The 15,430-nt window shown below is 49.0% G+C and overlaps 6 protein-coding genes across 6 annotated transcripts; 4 read left to right on the top strand and 2 right to left on the bottom strand.

Moving 5' to 3' along the window:
* Positions 1–43: 43 nt before the first annotated feature.
* RPC2 (DNA-directed RNA polymerase III subunit) lies at positions 44–3,616 on the bottom strand (the record flags this gene model as incomplete). The annotated part of the gene is made up of 1 exon (XM_044808810.1): positions 44–3,616. One exon carries the CDS (start codon positions 3,614–3,616, stop codon positions 44–46), a length of 3,573 nt encoding a protein of 1,190 aa, XP_044665563.1.
* A 755-nt stretch (positions 3,617–4,371) lies between these two features.
* On the top strand, positions 4,372–8,074 carry KY384_000272 (uncharacterized protein; the record flags this gene model as incomplete). The annotated part of the gene is made up of 7 exons (XM_044808809.1): positions 4,372–4,638; positions 4,939–5,405; positions 5,485–5,713; positions 5,763–6,600; positions 6,654–6,827; positions 6,884–7,164; positions 7,217–8,074. 7 exons carry the CDS (start codon positions 4,372–4,374, stop codon positions 8,072–8,074), a joined length of 3,114 nt encoding a protein of 1,037 aa, XP_044665562.1.
* An 871-nt stretch (positions 8,075–8,945) lies between these two features.
* KY384_000271 (uncharacterized protein) lies at positions 8,946–10,685 on the top strand (the record flags this gene model as incomplete). The annotated part of the gene is made up of 1 exon (XM_044808808.1): positions 8,946–10,685. One exon carries the CDS (start codon positions 8,946–8,948, stop codon positions 10,683–10,685), a length of 1,740 nt encoding a protein of 579 aa, XP_044665561.1.
* Positions 10,686–11,267: 582 nt separating this feature from the next.
* Positions 11,268–12,780, top strand: KY384_000270 (uncharacterized protein; the record flags this gene model as incomplete). Its single annotated transcript, XM_044808807.1, has 2 exons — positions 11,268–11,709; positions 11,852–12,780. The coding sequence occupies 2 exons, from the start codon at positions 11,268–11,270 to the stop codon at positions 12,778–12,780; spliced, it is 1,371 nt and encodes a 456-aa protein (XP_044665560.1).
* A 322-nt stretch (positions 12,781–13,102) lies between these two features.
* KY384_000269 (uncharacterized protein) lies at positions 13,103–13,380 on the bottom strand (the record flags this gene model as incomplete). The annotated part of the gene is made up of 2 exons (XM_044808806.1): positions 13,103–13,167; positions 13,251–13,380. 2 exons carry the CDS (start codon positions 13,378–13,380, stop codon positions 13,103–13,105), a joined length of 195 nt encoding a protein of 64 aa, XP_044665559.1.
* A 547-nt stretch (positions 13,381–13,927) lies between these two features.
* On the top strand, positions 13,928–15,057 carry KY384_000268 (uncharacterized protein; the record flags this gene model as incomplete). The annotated part of the gene is made up of 2 exons (XM_044808805.1): positions 13,928–14,141; positions 14,195–15,057. 2 exons carry the CDS (start codon positions 13,928–13,930, stop codon positions 15,055–15,057), a joined length of 1,077 nt encoding a protein of 358 aa, XP_044665558.1.
* Between the last annotated feature and the right edge of the window lie 373 nt (positions 15,058–15,430).

Genomic DNA, 15,430 nt, shown 5'->3' with positions numbered 1-15,430 from the left:
ACTCAGATTGCCTTCCTATGCATGGCTTTACCATCTAACGTACTCACTCTTCCGGAAATTCATCCTCCAGCTGGATCCTCACGACGACGTTCATACTGAACAACTCCTGTATCAACAATTTCGCAGCGTACGGTATCGTGATCTTCGACACACCCTCGCTCTTCTGGCAACTCTGGCACCAACCCTTATACCCCATCAATCCACAGCTCCCACAAACATCTACCTGATACGCATCACTGCTCAACATCAAACGTTCTAGTAGCAGCGAGCTGGCCCCATACGCAATCAAACAATCCCTCTCCATCTCTCCAAGGCGCAATCCACCATCTCTACTCCGTCCCTCCATCGGCTGCCTCGTCAACGTTGCCCGTGGCCCTCTGGCGCGCGAATGCATCTTGTCCATCACCATATGCTTGAGTTTCTGGTAATATATTGGCCCGAAGAAGACATACGCCGGCAATGGCTCGCCCGTGATGCCATCAGTAAGGTAATCTTTTCCACCATAGTTGAATCCGTGCTTGATCAGCACGTCTCCCATGTCCTCCGCCTTACTTCCCCCAAAAGCGGTTCCGTACTGCAACTCCCCATCTAAAACACCAGCTTTGCCAGCCACGAGCTCCAGCATCTTTCCCACCGTCATCCGAGAGGGGAAACCATGCGGATTCATAATGATGTCAGGCACGATTCCCTCGTCTGTGAACGGCAAATCAACTTGTTCGGCTACCAAACCTACAACGCCCTTTTGCCCGTGGCGCGAGGAGAATTTGTCGCCGATTTCTGGTCGACGTGTCTGGCGGGTTTGAACCTTGATAAGCCGGTCCTCGCGGTCCGTCACTGAGATCATGACTTTATCTATGTAGCACGGGTCGTGCCCATGGTACGCCATCTCGGCACTCTTGTAGCCTCCGGGCCCGCCAGAGTTAGAGATAACATTCTCGGGGATGATTTTGTTGATGTAGACTTCGCCATTGTGCATACGTTCGCCAACGCTAGCTAGGCCTGAATCGTCCAGTAGGGCGTGTTTCTTGATGTTGACTTTAGTGACAGGATCTTTGGTCGGATCTATGATCTTGTCCACCGCCTGGTTAGAGTAGGATTTCAGCACAGTACCGAGTTTGCGGTAGACCTGACAGCTGCCAAAGCCACGGTCACAGCTAGCTTTATTGATGACCAGAGCGTCCTCGATATCGTAGCCCGAGTATGACATTACAGCTACCACGGCGTTGTGGCCCGCGGGGAGTTGGTCGTATTTGATGAGTTCGATGGCGCGGGTTTTGACGAGCGGTTTGTGAGGGTAGACAAGGAGATAGAGGACACTGTCCAGGCGATTGAATTGATTCGTGGCAATTGCACCGATGGCTTGCTTGCCCATGGCGCATTGATAGGTGTTTCGAGGGGATTGGTTGTGGTGAGGATAGGGAATGAGACCTGCTACGGCACCGAGAATTGTGAAGGGTTCGATCTCAAGATGCGTCGTTGAACTGTTGATATTGCTCTCATACATGGCAATGTGTGCATCGTTTTCTTCGTTTACGTCGAGATACTCTACTAAGCCTTGAGACAAGAAGTCGTCGAAGCCCATCTTACCCTTGCGCATCCTTTGGAGGGAGCGTGCTGTTACCTTTGAACGACCTCGTTCAACGATGATAAGTGGCCGGCATATTCTGCCCTCATCAGTCGCAATTTGCACCGTAGAATTATGATTGTTGATCATGACACTGACGAATTCCGAGATTCGGCCATTTCGACGAAGCTTCCGCAAATTACTCACAAATGCTTTTGGGGAGTGGGTCAAGCCAATTGGCGATCCATTAATCAGGATTATGTGGGCACCCGCTGAGTAAAAATCTTTCCCATTGACATTCTCGAGATTCTGTGCCCCAAGGATGTAGACGAGTCTCTTGATAGGTGCTTCGTCATCGTTGACGGTTATATGCGTCATCAAAGCGAGGTTCTTAATTAAACCGCATGACTCTCCCTCAGGAGTATCTGAAGGACATAACATCCCGAATTGCGACGCTTGTAAAGCTCGGGGGCCGCTGATTTTGCGAGTCTTCTCGAATTGACTGCTCATTCGCGTCATCATTCCCAGAGCACTGATGTAGCTGAGCCGGCTTAGCACATGGGTGACGCCGGCTCTCCTCATTCTGAAACGCTTCAAGTCCCAATTACCAGAAGAAATGGCTCTGGCCATTCCAGTGGTGATGTGATTGTGCAGCCCAATCAAATACTGGATGGCGTCAAATTCCTGAGTTCTGTTTGGCTTTTTCAAAACCTTGTCGATGTTCGTCTTAAAATCGTTGTTCAATTTCTTGAATAAGTCCTCAAAGAGAAGTGAGAGTAATTGACCAGCCAATTCTAGTCTTTTGTTACCTACGAAGTCTTTATCGTCAACCAAAGTATTGTCATGGAATGCCATGAGAACTCTTCTGGTCATGTACGCCACGTAGATCGCCTTTGGACGAAAATTAATACCAGAGACAAGAACGTGGTTTATGATTACTGCACTCAAAGCCTCAACAGCCTCTTGAACATATCTTCGTCGATGGTCTGCAAAGGATATGCGGCCTTTGACTTGGATCCGGGACCCAATATACTCGAGTGCTTCCTGCTGGGTATATATTTCCAACCTTGCACATTCCTCGAAATTGATTGCAAAAGCATCCTGATACGCCATGTCTGTTCCAGCTACCATTTCTAGGATCTCGCGGTCTGAGTGGATGCCAAGAGCCTTGAACAGAACAACAATTGGAATGTCTTCATTCAAGAAATTGTGTCTCATGAAGATCCGGTCTTTTTGAAGGATGACATAAGTTTTTGATTTACGTTCATGAGTCGAACTTGTGACTGAAGCTTGAATGAGGGGACTGCTACCACGCGTGTCTTTTTCCACAATGATTCTGTTCTTACTTAATTGCTCTTGAACAAGGATCACCTTCTCTGTACCTCCGACGACGAAGTAGCCGCCAGGATCTAGGGGGCATTCTTGATAGCTAGCTAAAACTTCCTCGGTCGCATTTGTCAGAACGCACTTCGAGCTTCGAAGCATCATGGGTATTCGCCCAATGAGCACACCCTTCTTTCGGATCTCTCGTTGACCCCGCCTATATGCAACATTTACACGTATGGGTGCCGCGTAGCTACTATCTCGGAGACGACACTCGTTTGGAGTGATTTGTGGTCGGCCGCCTGCCATCTTTGGATCTAGGTCTTCATCCGCTCGACTAGGCTTACCAATGTAGACATCTGTATATTTTAGGTAGAAATTCGGATCAATGTCGCTCAAGACTCTATGGTTAGCTTTGACTATCTTCTTTATTTCAACCTCAAGAAAATAGTTGAAAGAATCGATATGCTGTTTGACAAGGCCTTTGACTCGGAGGAACGCAGGAAGTAGATTCCATTTGTCTTTGGCGGTATTGATTGGTGCGGTCAGAGACTTTCCAGCATAGAATGGTTGAAAAAAGGGATCGAGGCCGTCTTGAGCATTGTTGTCTTTGAGCTCAGGCTTCTTCGTCTCCTGCGCCTTACCTTCTTGCCCTTTTCCATGAGCTTGTTTCTGTTGTGACACTCTCACGGGGTCTTGGATACGAAGATGCGCAGCTGGCGGAGCCATAACATATCAACTGAGCAGACGCTATCCTACACAAATAATGGACGGCAGCGGGCTTTGACTCTTACGCTTTCAATGCATTGCTTATTCACGTCCTCGCCACACGAGCAAGAGATTCAGGTTGTGTGGAGCCTTAGTGAATGCCGTCACCTCGCACTATCGTGACCTACGAGTTGCCCAAGTCATGCTCACAAGCGCTTTACCAAATGAGTATCGAAAGTCGAAAGCGTGGTAGCGTACGAAAGGTTCGTAACGGGCTAGCGCGGGCGTGATTTGATTGGTCGATCCAAGGTTCCTGCAGAAGCACCCCACCACATCTCACTCAGTGCTTCCCAATTCTTCTCAACGACAGTCTTTACGACCATTCCCTTTACCTTTGTAATTGTACGCTGTGTCATGTGTCATGAGTCTGCCCAAGATTGTATTAGGGGGATTGTAAGAGAAGGAGACGACGTGCACACTCACCCTCGGGCTCCGCAGGTCGACCCACTCAACTGCTCGATCATTCACTCTCACACCACTTCCGAAATTCGGCCGTGAGGGTGTCGAAGACATCATCTGTCCTAACAGACTTTGTGAGTTCTCACTTCACAGTAGGGTGTTTGCCCTCGACTTAAAACCCAACCTTACTCTCACTTCCTTCAACTCCTCACCGCTCTTCTATACTCATGTCCAATATCTTCCGCAGCATTGCCAATACACACGTATCTTTTCTTGTACTCGCTTCTTGTAGCTAACAGCAATGCATATCTAGCAACATGGCGTTCAACAACAACCTTGCGGCTCGCTTGGACGAGCTTCGGTCCCCTAATCCATCGCGTATGCACAGTGAAAACACTACTGGCCAAAATACCCCCTCCTTCCGCTACTCTGGTAGCTTCATGTCACCCAACAATAATCAGACGCCTATCGAGACTCCAAATCTACAGCGTCGTTTCACCACAGATCTAAGCAAGATGCAGAACATTGGGCCGATTGGTCAGCCACCCAATCAAATCGCAGTTTCCGCAGATGCAAATGCTACTGTACGTTTCGAGACTTCCATTGACTGTTGCCCGACTGCTCCATCACAATATTCAATGTCATGTATGCTCAGCAGCATACGAATGAGATTTTCAACCACCTTACGAATCATATTCACTGACTCAAGGCTTATTCTAGATATCGTTCAAGAAAGCTCAATTGGTAAGACGTCCCTTTGCTCATTTAAATCCTTCTACACTCCCTCAAGCTTTTGTTCGCTGTGAAACTACAATCACGTTCCTACTTCCTATGACACTGCCTTCTCTCACCGCTTGCAACCTCGATAGCTGGGGTGCTGACAGACACTTCAGCAGCAGTTGGAGAAGAAAAAGCAGGAGTACGAGCTAGCAGCAGAACAACGCAAACAGTATCAAGCTCAAGTCCAATTTTTCAGCCAACAAGAAGCTCGCGAAAAACAAGAGATGGAGCAAATGAAACGGGAGTTGCAGCTTGCAGGAATCAATCCAGGCTATCAGAGCGAGCCGACGACCCCGCCCGAACGGCGAGAGCAGCAGTATTCATCGGCTTTTCCAAGAACTAATCGATATTCCATATCCAACTTCGCCTCACCGCCTACGAATACTCGAAGCAGTCGCTCGGGATCTCAATTAACCTCGCCCCCTTCTGACCTATTTCAAATCTCCAAGGGTCCAGAAAGCTCTGATTCACTACCGTCAAAATCTGTTCCTAGCTCTCGCCGTGGGTCTAATGATCGAGCTACAATCTTCGTGCCTGAGACGACTGGCTCAGCTCGCCGGAACGCAACCGGGTGAGACATTCTCCTCGTCCATGATGCTATGCACTATGCCCACATATAACAGAGGCTGACCTTATGATTACTGCTGCAGCGCGAATCGTTACTCAATGCCCGCTACTGGCTTACGAGGTCGCACTCACGAATCAGTACCTGAGCACTCTCCTTGCATGGATATGGAACACTTGAACACGACATCCTTTCTATTTGACGATGATGAGAAGTCGAAGGAACCCCTTACATCACCAGATGTTTCCAAGTATCTCCAAATGAGCCAGGATAAATTTCCAGTGTTGCTTCGTAACAATGAGTATTCCGGATCGGTACGTAAAATTACCGGTGTTTTGTCTCCATACTGATATTTCTTACCAGCTCTCTGCATCTTCGGCAGCTCTTGATTTAGCGTCAGCTCAATCTCATGCCCACGCACAATCTCTTGTCCAAGATGGCTCTGTAGACCCTTTCGAGGCCAAGCTGCACCGTCTATCACTGCAACATAACCTACAGTCAAGTTCCCAAGCCCAGAATGATTCTCAGAGCAGCATTTTCTCCACGATGGAATCGAAGAATAGTTCTCGCCCAGCAAATAGGCATTCTATGGAAGCGACACTAGCAGCTTACTCTCAGTCCTACAGCACTTCCCAAGGACAACCTAATGAAGCAAGACCCTCCTTGGTCAACTCACATGCATCGTATTCTACAAATGATGTGCCCACTCTCAAAAACGCAAATGGGTTGACTAACGTCACCCCTCCCAAGTCGCATTCGCAGCATTTTCACAATCACAATGCCAGCTTGGGCCGTATACCCACTCATGCTCAAACGATGGGCAACCGCCAGAGCCGCGAAATTTCTGCAAATAGCAACGACGCTATTCGAGAAGATTCAATCAACCCATACCAACCGTCAAAAGCTGTCACAAACGCGCCAGTAACGGTATCTTCCCCTGTCGCATCCTTGCCTAGTCCATCAAACAGCATCGGTAATCAGGTGGCTTTCCCTAACCAGCCACTTTATGCTGGGTACGGAATGCAGTTGATGAACATGGGGATTAACCCAATGATGGCTTCTCCTCTAGCTTTCCAAAATCAAATCCAGGCCTTTCAACAGCAAAACGGATTTTTGCCCTATACAAACTATGCACAGCAGGCTCGCTTTCAGGATGGGCAATCACGAATGACCACTCAGCGCCGGATGCCCCAAGGAGATGGTAAGTACCAGATAACTGAAGCTTTTCGGCACGCTAACAACTTTTCACCCCAGATCAATCACGTTTCTTAGGTGTAAAACTCGAAAGCCTGCGCGGAGAGATCCTTGGGCTTTGCAAGGATCAGCATGGCTGCCGCTATTTACAGAAGAAATTAGAAGAGCGAAGCCCGGAGAATGTCCACATCATTTTCTTGGAGACATATCAACATGTAGTCGATCTTATGACTGGTATGTAGCTGACCGTCCTCGCCCTCAACAAATTGGAATCTAACAGATCTCCGTAGATCCTTTCGGCAACTATTTGTGTCAAAAATTGCTAGAATTTGCAAATGATGAGCAGCGGACTATGCTAGTTAACAATGCTGCGCCAGAGATGGTCAAAATTGCTTTCAACAGTCATGGTACTCGTGCTCTTCAGAAGATGATCGAGTTCATCAGTACACCAGAGCAGATACAGACGATTATCAATGCATTAGATCATGAGGTTGTCGAGATGATACAAGACTTGAATGGAAATCACGTCATTCAGAAGTGTTTGAATCACTTATCTTCTATTGATGCTCAAGTAAGTGATAAAGCCTCCATGGCCTACTACATCAACGTTGACGATATGATAGTTTATATTTGACGCAGTGGGCATCAATTGCGTTGCTGTAGGAACCCATCGCCATGGCTGTTGCGTCTTACAACGTTGTATTGATCATGCATCGGGCACCCAAAAGGCTCATCTCATAAGTCAGATCACCGAGCACGCCTTCCATCTGGTTCAAGATCCTTTCGGGAATTACGTCTTGCAGTATATCATCGATCTACAAGAGCCGTGCTTTACCAATCCGCTCTGCCACATCTTCCGAGGTCAGATTCCTCAACTGTCTAAACAGAAGTTCAGCTCAAACGTCATCGAAAAATGCTTACGTGGAGCTGACACCAGCGTTACTCGTCTATTGATCGATGAGATGCTCAATTCGAATGAGCTTGAAAAGATGCTTCGAGACTCTTACGCTAACTATGTCGTCCAAACTGCAATGGACTATGCGGACGTAGAGACTAAGACTCGTCTTATCGAAGCGGTTCGCCCAATACTCCCAATGGTGCGCCATACTCCGCATGGTCGACGTATACAGAGCAAAATCATGCAGCTTGACGGTCATGGGCGCTTTAGTAGTGGCAATGGTACTCCTAATGATCGCTCATCCGGCCAGGTCCCACTATCGCTGCAAATGGCAAATTCTCAGCCAAATTCTCAGGTCACGCACTTGAATAGCTATTCGAACCTCCAGCCTTCTCAGACCTCTGTCAACAATTATCCAAACCCAATGAATAACGCCTTCCAATCTCCGTTTGCAAGCCAGTATCCTCAATACGGCTTGAGCAACGGCTCGAATTTCTCGCCCCTTGCTAACGAAAATATACAAACTGTACAACAGCCGTCGGCATTTCCGCGATTGCCCCAAGTTAACGGTGGCTTCTTCTAGGAGGGAGCTATGCCTGCCCTGTACTCGGCGCACAAATCGGTAACGCCTTATAGCGCAATGATCGCTGCTTCTTTCTCTGAAGAATTTGGATTTATACTGCTTAACATTGGCCCGTGGTATTGGATCTCTCCTGCGGAAAATACATGAGTCTGTACAATACCATCAGATATCTCTCTTCGTAAGAGCTTAGGATGAGACATGGCGCACATTTGAACTACTTGTTGACGTCGCTCAGCTTGTAGCACATCAATATCTTCCAGGAATATCTACACTCAGTGCTATGAATTGATGACATACGACGTGACGAATGCATTTGACGGACGCGCTTTATGATTTATTCACTTGCAGGCGACTTCACCATCTTAAATCCTTTGGACAACAGCTTGAATGCATGCGCTGGTTCCGTGATTGGTTTCGAAGCATATGCTCCACACGAAAATTCACATCATGAATGTAGTGCGGAGATCAGGCGGATTGAATCTATTTGGACTAAGGCATGGACATGAAGCGATGCTAAACAAATGCAACGACTAGGGTGAACGCAACATATCGAGGGATGGCTTTAGAATTATGTTGATAGAAGAACAATTCCATATCTGTTACCTAGAGTGTCCCGTTCCGTCTCTTTCCTGAAAGCGAATCTGTATCACCTTAGGTTCCTAGTTCTTGACCAATGTGGTTAGCTTCACTTGCCCGCCGCGCAAATCCTACTCTAGCAACTGCCTGTCACCCTCAATATTTCACCTCTTTGAAATCACTCGCATTCAAGATATTGTTTGTGAGTTTTAATTTCTCAATTTCTGACTGCCAACGCGCCCGTGACTTCTCAGTCTTCAAGCTGTACCTGTCATAGCCTCCAAGTCCTATCAATATGGCTTCGGCGAAAATTAGTAAAAATCATCTGAGAAGAGCTAAGAAGAAAGCTGCGAAGCAAGATGTGAGCAGAATGAATCACTTCTTGATAAAATTCATTAATCATTTGCAGAACGCCACGACTCCCACTAGGCAACAAACTCCTCCAACAGAACCCAAGCCAAGACCAGCAGACGGCTACGATGACACTACAAAGGCAAGACTGAAAGCCGAGGATGGCGACCCGGACATCGATGAGAATGATCCTCTGTATGAGATGTACAAGAACATCATGGACAGATTTCAAGAGGTGGACAAGGACGACCCAGCGGCTAAAGAGCCAGAAAAACCAGAGATTTACTACGAGGAGGACGACGTGATACCTGACGAAGAAGAAGAAGAAGCGGCGCAGCTCAAGCTGTCAAAAAAGAAGCGGAAAGAACAGAACAAGCTTTCTGTTGCAGAGTTGAAGGCTCTGGTGCAGAAACCAGAAACGGTAGAGTGGACTGACACCTCGGCAACAGACCCGCGGTTATTAGTACACATCAAGTCGTATCGCAACGTGGTACCTGTTCCTACACACTGGTCACTAAAACGCGAGTACCTGTCATCCAAGCGCGGGGTGGAGAAGGCTGCATTTTCCCTGCCTAAATTCATACAGGAGACTGGTATAGCAGAAATGCGGGATGCGGTTCTTGAGAAACAAGATCAGGCTTCATTGAAGCAGAAACAGCGCGAGCGAGTGCAACCAAAGATGGGGAAGCTTGACATTGACTATCAAAAGCTTTACGAAGCCTTTTTCAGGTTCCAGACCAAACCAGAACTCACCCGCTATGGTGAGGTGTACTATGAGGGCAAGGAGTACGAAACGAATCTCAAACATCTGCGTCCTGGTGAGCTGAGTGAAGAGTTGAAAGAAGCTCTCAATATCCCACCCGGCGCTCCGCCGCCATGGCTGATCAATCAACAGCGCTTTGGCCCTCCGCCGTCATATCCAGCGCTTAAGGTACCTGGCCTTAACGCTCCTCCTCCACCAGGCGGATCCTGGGGCTTCCACCCTGGGGGGTACGGTAAGCCTCCTGTTGATGAGTACAATCGACCTTTGTACGGCGGTGACATTTTTGGGGTACTACAGCCTCAACAGAACACGCAGCTAGGAGAGCCTGTAGAAAAGACGCCATGGGGAGAGCTGCAAGAGCCCGAAGAAGAGTCAGAGGAAGAAGAGAGCGACGAAGAGGAAGAAGACGGTGACGTAGAGGAGGTAGGAGCTGGCCTGCAGACACCAAGCGGTCTCGAAACTCCTGGTGGTATGACATCCGCCGTTCCTACAGAATATGGGGGAGCGGAAAGCGTTGGCGGAGACTTCGATTTGCGGAAGAAAAAGCGAGGTACGGAAACTGAAGAATCAACTCAACCGAAACATGCCTATCAAATTCTACCGGAGCAAAAATCAAGGGTGTCCGGCTTCTTTGGTGGAGATCGAACATACGATCTCAAAGGCGCTCAGAACAATTTGCCGGTATTAGATCAAGAGGAACAATCAAGGAAAAGAAAGAAGCCTGGTGACGTTGACATTGCTGTGAATCCAGATTCCTTGCAAGCGAAGGATGGGATGGACAAAGAAGAAATGAGGCAACTTTACGAGGCAGAAAAACGTCAGGAACAAAGTCGTTGGAGTTTTGAGGAGGATCTGAGTGATATGGTAGCGAGTGAACAAAAGAAGAGGCAAAAACGGGATGAGGAGAGACGTAGGCGATGATGCGAGACATGCTACCAATGGCATTAAGATTTATAAGAATTGAAGATACCCTCTCCCAAGAATTCCTCGCCAGATAGTCGACTGCAAAGCGTTGCTCGTGCAATCCATGATGACCCAGGAACATACGCTACCGATTAATTCAGCACGGACTCCAACGTCCAGTAAAGAAGGTGCTCACGGATGAGGGACAGGCTCAAATTGGTCGTCTCATAAATTCATTGAATGAAAGTGATGTTGCGCCGAAAACGGTTTAGTGTCTTATGAAAATTAAATCGGACTGCATTTTCTAACCAACACTCCAAGCAATTTCCGACTCAAGCATTCCCCATTCTACAGCGCAATAAAGCCTCGTGTGTAGAGACAGCAAGATCGAAAATGACATACGCGAGGCCCAAAGATCGCATACCCAGCGACATTGCAAGTGCTTGAACTATGGATCGCGGAAGAGAAAGAAGGTGAGGTACAGCTTTTATTTGGGCGATTCACGCAAAACGCAATGGGTTGTTGACATCATTTCACCTTTTCGATATATTTTCGTATTAACGGGGTGTCTGTTGTCAAGGTACGAGAGCGATCGCGCGTATGGTGGTGAAACATACCGTCCATCAGATAGGAACAACGCACCAGCGCGATCGAACTATCGTGGCGCTCGCAGCCCATCTCGGAGAGCCCGCACGCCTTCATCTTACAGCGGACGATACGTACCAGAGACTGACAGAAGAAGATCCCGAAGCCCTGCCTACACAGGGAGAGATGAGGCTAGCAACAGGCGCCAGAGATCTCCTATACGAAGGGGCTTTTCACCCCGAAGAGAAGGGCGTGATGAACGTATCAGGTCGCCACCCCCACGGAGTCGAAGATACTCGAGATCTCCAGTTCGTGCCAGGTCTCCCCCACCTTTCAGACGAGATTCGCCGCCCCGTGAGCGAAGACCACGGTCTCCACCTCCAAGACGGAGAGCGCTTTCTCCGCGAGGCAGGTTTGAAAGAAAGCCGTATTCACCGCCGAGGGACGCTCGATCGAAGTATCCAGATGAAGCTGAATTCCGACCGCGCGACCGAAGTCGCTCTCCGCTAATTCGTCGGCCAAATCCGCATTCGCGAATCGAGTCACCTGTGTCCTCTCACATATCTTCACCATCCATTCACCCAGATCGACTGGCCCAGGCCAATTCAAGAGTCCGCTCCCCCCTCCGCGAGAGAATCGATATACGGCTCGTCCTCAAGGAGCCGCTCTCCGACCAAGATCTCCCCTACCTTCGAAAACTTTTTCTCCAGCACCAAGGTCGCCCCCTCGAGACATCGCATCGCACCGCTCGCCTATTCGAAAAGATGCAAAGGAGCTTCCTGCCTCCAATCACACAAAATATCCAGAGGCTTCGCGGCCTATGCAATCTCCCGCTATGTCCCGTGCGAGCGAGCCACGTCCAGCCTCGTCGAGGCAATCAGAAACTCCTAGCTCTTCGGTACGAGATCCTCCCACCGGGCCTGCATCCGCAAAGCCCATCTCTATATCTGCACACAACCGCCCAGGCAGTGCTTCTATCCTGTCAGCGCCAACTCGGCCTCGGGGAGGGCCTTCCGCTCTAAGGACTGAATCTCGAGAGTATACATATGGCCTTCCTTCCCATCGAGGTGGCCGTCCGCCCCCTACAGCGCCATATCATAACTCTCACTATCCATATGAATCTCGCGGATCGCCGTCCGATAGAGTGCCCAACGGACCTCGGTCGTCTCATGGTGGAGCACCGCCACATGTACCTCCTTTCCGCTCCAACAACTCTTCTTCAACAACTTATCCACGCACTCAACGTTTCTCCACTACCAACCATCTCGCTTCAATTCCTCCTATAATCCCCGGGGGCTCATTACTGCCAAGTGCAGATCCTGCCGCCGCCAGAAAGATCAGCCAATTAGAGGATGACGCAGAGAGGCTGCGAAAGCAAATCGACGACAAGCAGAAGGAAAAGAGGGCAGGCCTCAGAGACTGGGACGTAAGAGAACGAGAGTCTCGGAGGGAAGGGTTGAGGAGCGAACTCGCCGAGGCGCAGCTTGAAAGCTTTAGTGGCGAGATCATTGGAGGACAAGCATTTTAACCTCGTGTGCGCTCAAGTACATCTGGAGTTGAAAATCCACTTGATCATAATCTTGAGTGATTTGAGTAGGGTTTTCGTTGTCTATGTACATGGAGCGATACTTTCAATAAGCAGGTATGCTGAAGTAGTGTATGATCATCTCAGATTTATCATGCGGTTCACTTTAGGGTATCACAAACAGTAGACCCAGACGAACGTGTTGAGTTTGTGACGGTTAGGGTTCTTCACGTAGGGGCACCATGGTGTGATGAATCTCTCGCTCGACAAGCGGCGGGTGGTGAGGCCCTTGAACTCGAGTCGCGCTGCATCCGTTTTCGGAGACTCAGAACTTGATATCTTTCGGAACCGAGGCCACGGCTGGTTGCTTCTTCTTCGTTTTCTTCGATTCTAGGGACCCAAAATTAGCCTGTATTCTACAAATTTCTCCACCCTGTATGCCATGCTAGCTAAACAGATACACTTTATCTTACCTTCTGGTCCTCCCTTCTTTTTCTTCGGCGCTCCCTTGCCCCTACCCTTCACAAGACCCACATGTTCCAGTCGATCTTCCTCCTCATCATCCCAAGTTTCAAGCTCTAATGTTGGATATGCTCTTCTCATGTTTGCAAGAAGCTGCTTAATAGATGTTACTTTTCGAGGATAGTACGCCGCTACGCTCGGCCCCTTGAGGCGCTGCCGAAGAATGGAGTTACCAGTCCGCGCTCGAGTTGGGTTGTATGTGTGGGAGAAGATGCGACATTGCAACTGTGACAGCGTTAGTCAGATAACCTTGTGTGGAAGGGACGGGCATGCCTTCAAGAGATCTTGTAGCCGCGCTGTTGATACGGACATACCTCACTGAAAGCAGATACGGCGGCATAGAAGTCTGTTGGAAAAGCGGTCACTGCTCAAGGTTTCTCCGCTTCCGACTTTTGTTGATGTCCTGGGGTAGGGGCAAAATAGGGGGGTAGTGGCCTAGGATAACCCGCCTATAGGGCGCTCTCTAGGGCACATGTCCCTAAAACCCGGCGCTCGAATTCTATTTGGCGTGGCCACGTTCAGACTGACCAACCCTCGGACGGCGATGAATAGGAATATCTTAGATTATTCTTAGTCCATTACAGTTGTCTTTTTCTTCAGATCCTTTTCGTAGAGGAGCTTGAGCAATATGAATAGCCAGCAGAAAAGGGACCGAAACGTCTTCGAGGAAACTATGAGCCTCTCGAGGAAAAAACAGAAGCAAAAGTCTACCGCCTCTGGCAGCGGAGACCATGTGAGAGATCAATCGAGGGTCCCTCACGAGGTTTCTACTGGTCTGAATCGGTCTGAAAAGCCTGGGGACAACCCTGCCAGACAGCACCAGGATCGTTCACCCGCTAAAAGTGAGTGCTCCTTGATTTCTACCTTCCGTCACAAGTAACGTCCCATCTGTCAGGATTTTCAAAACCCGTCAAAGGAGCTCCCCCGCCTCTTCCACCGCTACCACCTATCACAGACTATCTCGCAAAACAAATCTTCACCCACCAATCTGCCGCCCACGGCCCCAACATCACAAAAGTCTCCCAGTCTTACGAACGCCTTGAGTTCCTTGGGGACGCTTATATTGAACACATAGCCTCTGACCTCATCTATAACCGCTATACAGATTTTCCCGCAGGAAGACTCTCACAGCAGCGCGAAGTTTTAGTCAAAAATGAGACCCTGGCGCAATTCGCCGTTGCCTATGGATTTGACCAGCGCCTCGACATCAAGCGCGAAGTGATTGAAAGGGAGAGTAACCAAGCTAAGGCGTGGACGAAGATCAAGGGTGACCTAGTGGAGGCATACGTGGCTGGCATTGTTCTATCCGATCCAGAGAAAGGGTTTGACACTGCGAGGGAATGGCTGTGTGCGCTGTGGGAGGAAAAATTAAGGCGAGAGGAGGCGAGGGATGTGCAGGGGGTGGTAGATCCAATGGCTAAGAGTGAGTTGAGCAAGAGAATCATTAGCCCAGGGACTGTTCTAGAGTATGTTGAGGAGGCACCTTCGCAGCAGGAGAAGAAGGCTGGCAAGGTCTGGTTTTCGATCGCGGTGCTCTTTTCGGGCTGGGGGTTTGAGAAAGAGAGATTGGGAGGTGGGAAAGGTTTGAGCAAACAGGAAGCCGGGCAGAGAGCTGCGAGCGAGGCGTTGGGATCGGTCATCACGGCGCAGATTTCGAGGACTAAAGCCGCACACGATCAGAAGCGTAAGGAGGAAAGGGAGCAAGCAGAGGCGGGTGACGGAGCTCTGAAGACTGTTGAAGAACATCAAACCAAATGAAGTGCTCATTTAAAGCGGTAACTAACAGGGAGAGCATATGCAGCGCTTTGAGACGGCCTGATTTGCAGGGAATCTTTTCTCCGCGAAACTCTGCACTCCATAATTCTCGACACCCATGGCACGTTAACATTCATTTTAAGTCCATAATTGGCATCTCTTTGTCTCGGCTTTTCTTGATACTTCACTCATGGGACTTCAGAGCTTCAGCGTCTACCAATACACAGCATGCTAGTCAAGATTCTTGCCTGCATCAATGAGCATTCAAAGCTTTTGCACTTTTCCACAAGCACCGGAGTAACTAACCCCTTAGTTGATTCTGTCAGCTCCTGTGGGCTCAGCTGGGCGGCTACACGAGAATGTTTGTCCGTACGGC

Source organism: Bacidia gigantensis (genome assembly GCF_019456465.1).
Source record: "Bacidia gigantensis strain McMullin 20006 chromosome Unknown contig_49, whole genome shotgun sequence".
In the NCBI taxonomy this organism is placed as follows: Eukaryota; Fungi; Ascomycota; class Lecanoromycetes; order Lecanorales; family Ramalinaceae; genus Bacidia; species Bacidia gigantensis.
Note: the sequence above shows the minus strand (reverse complement) of the source record. Positions and strands in the feature narration are given on the sequence as shown.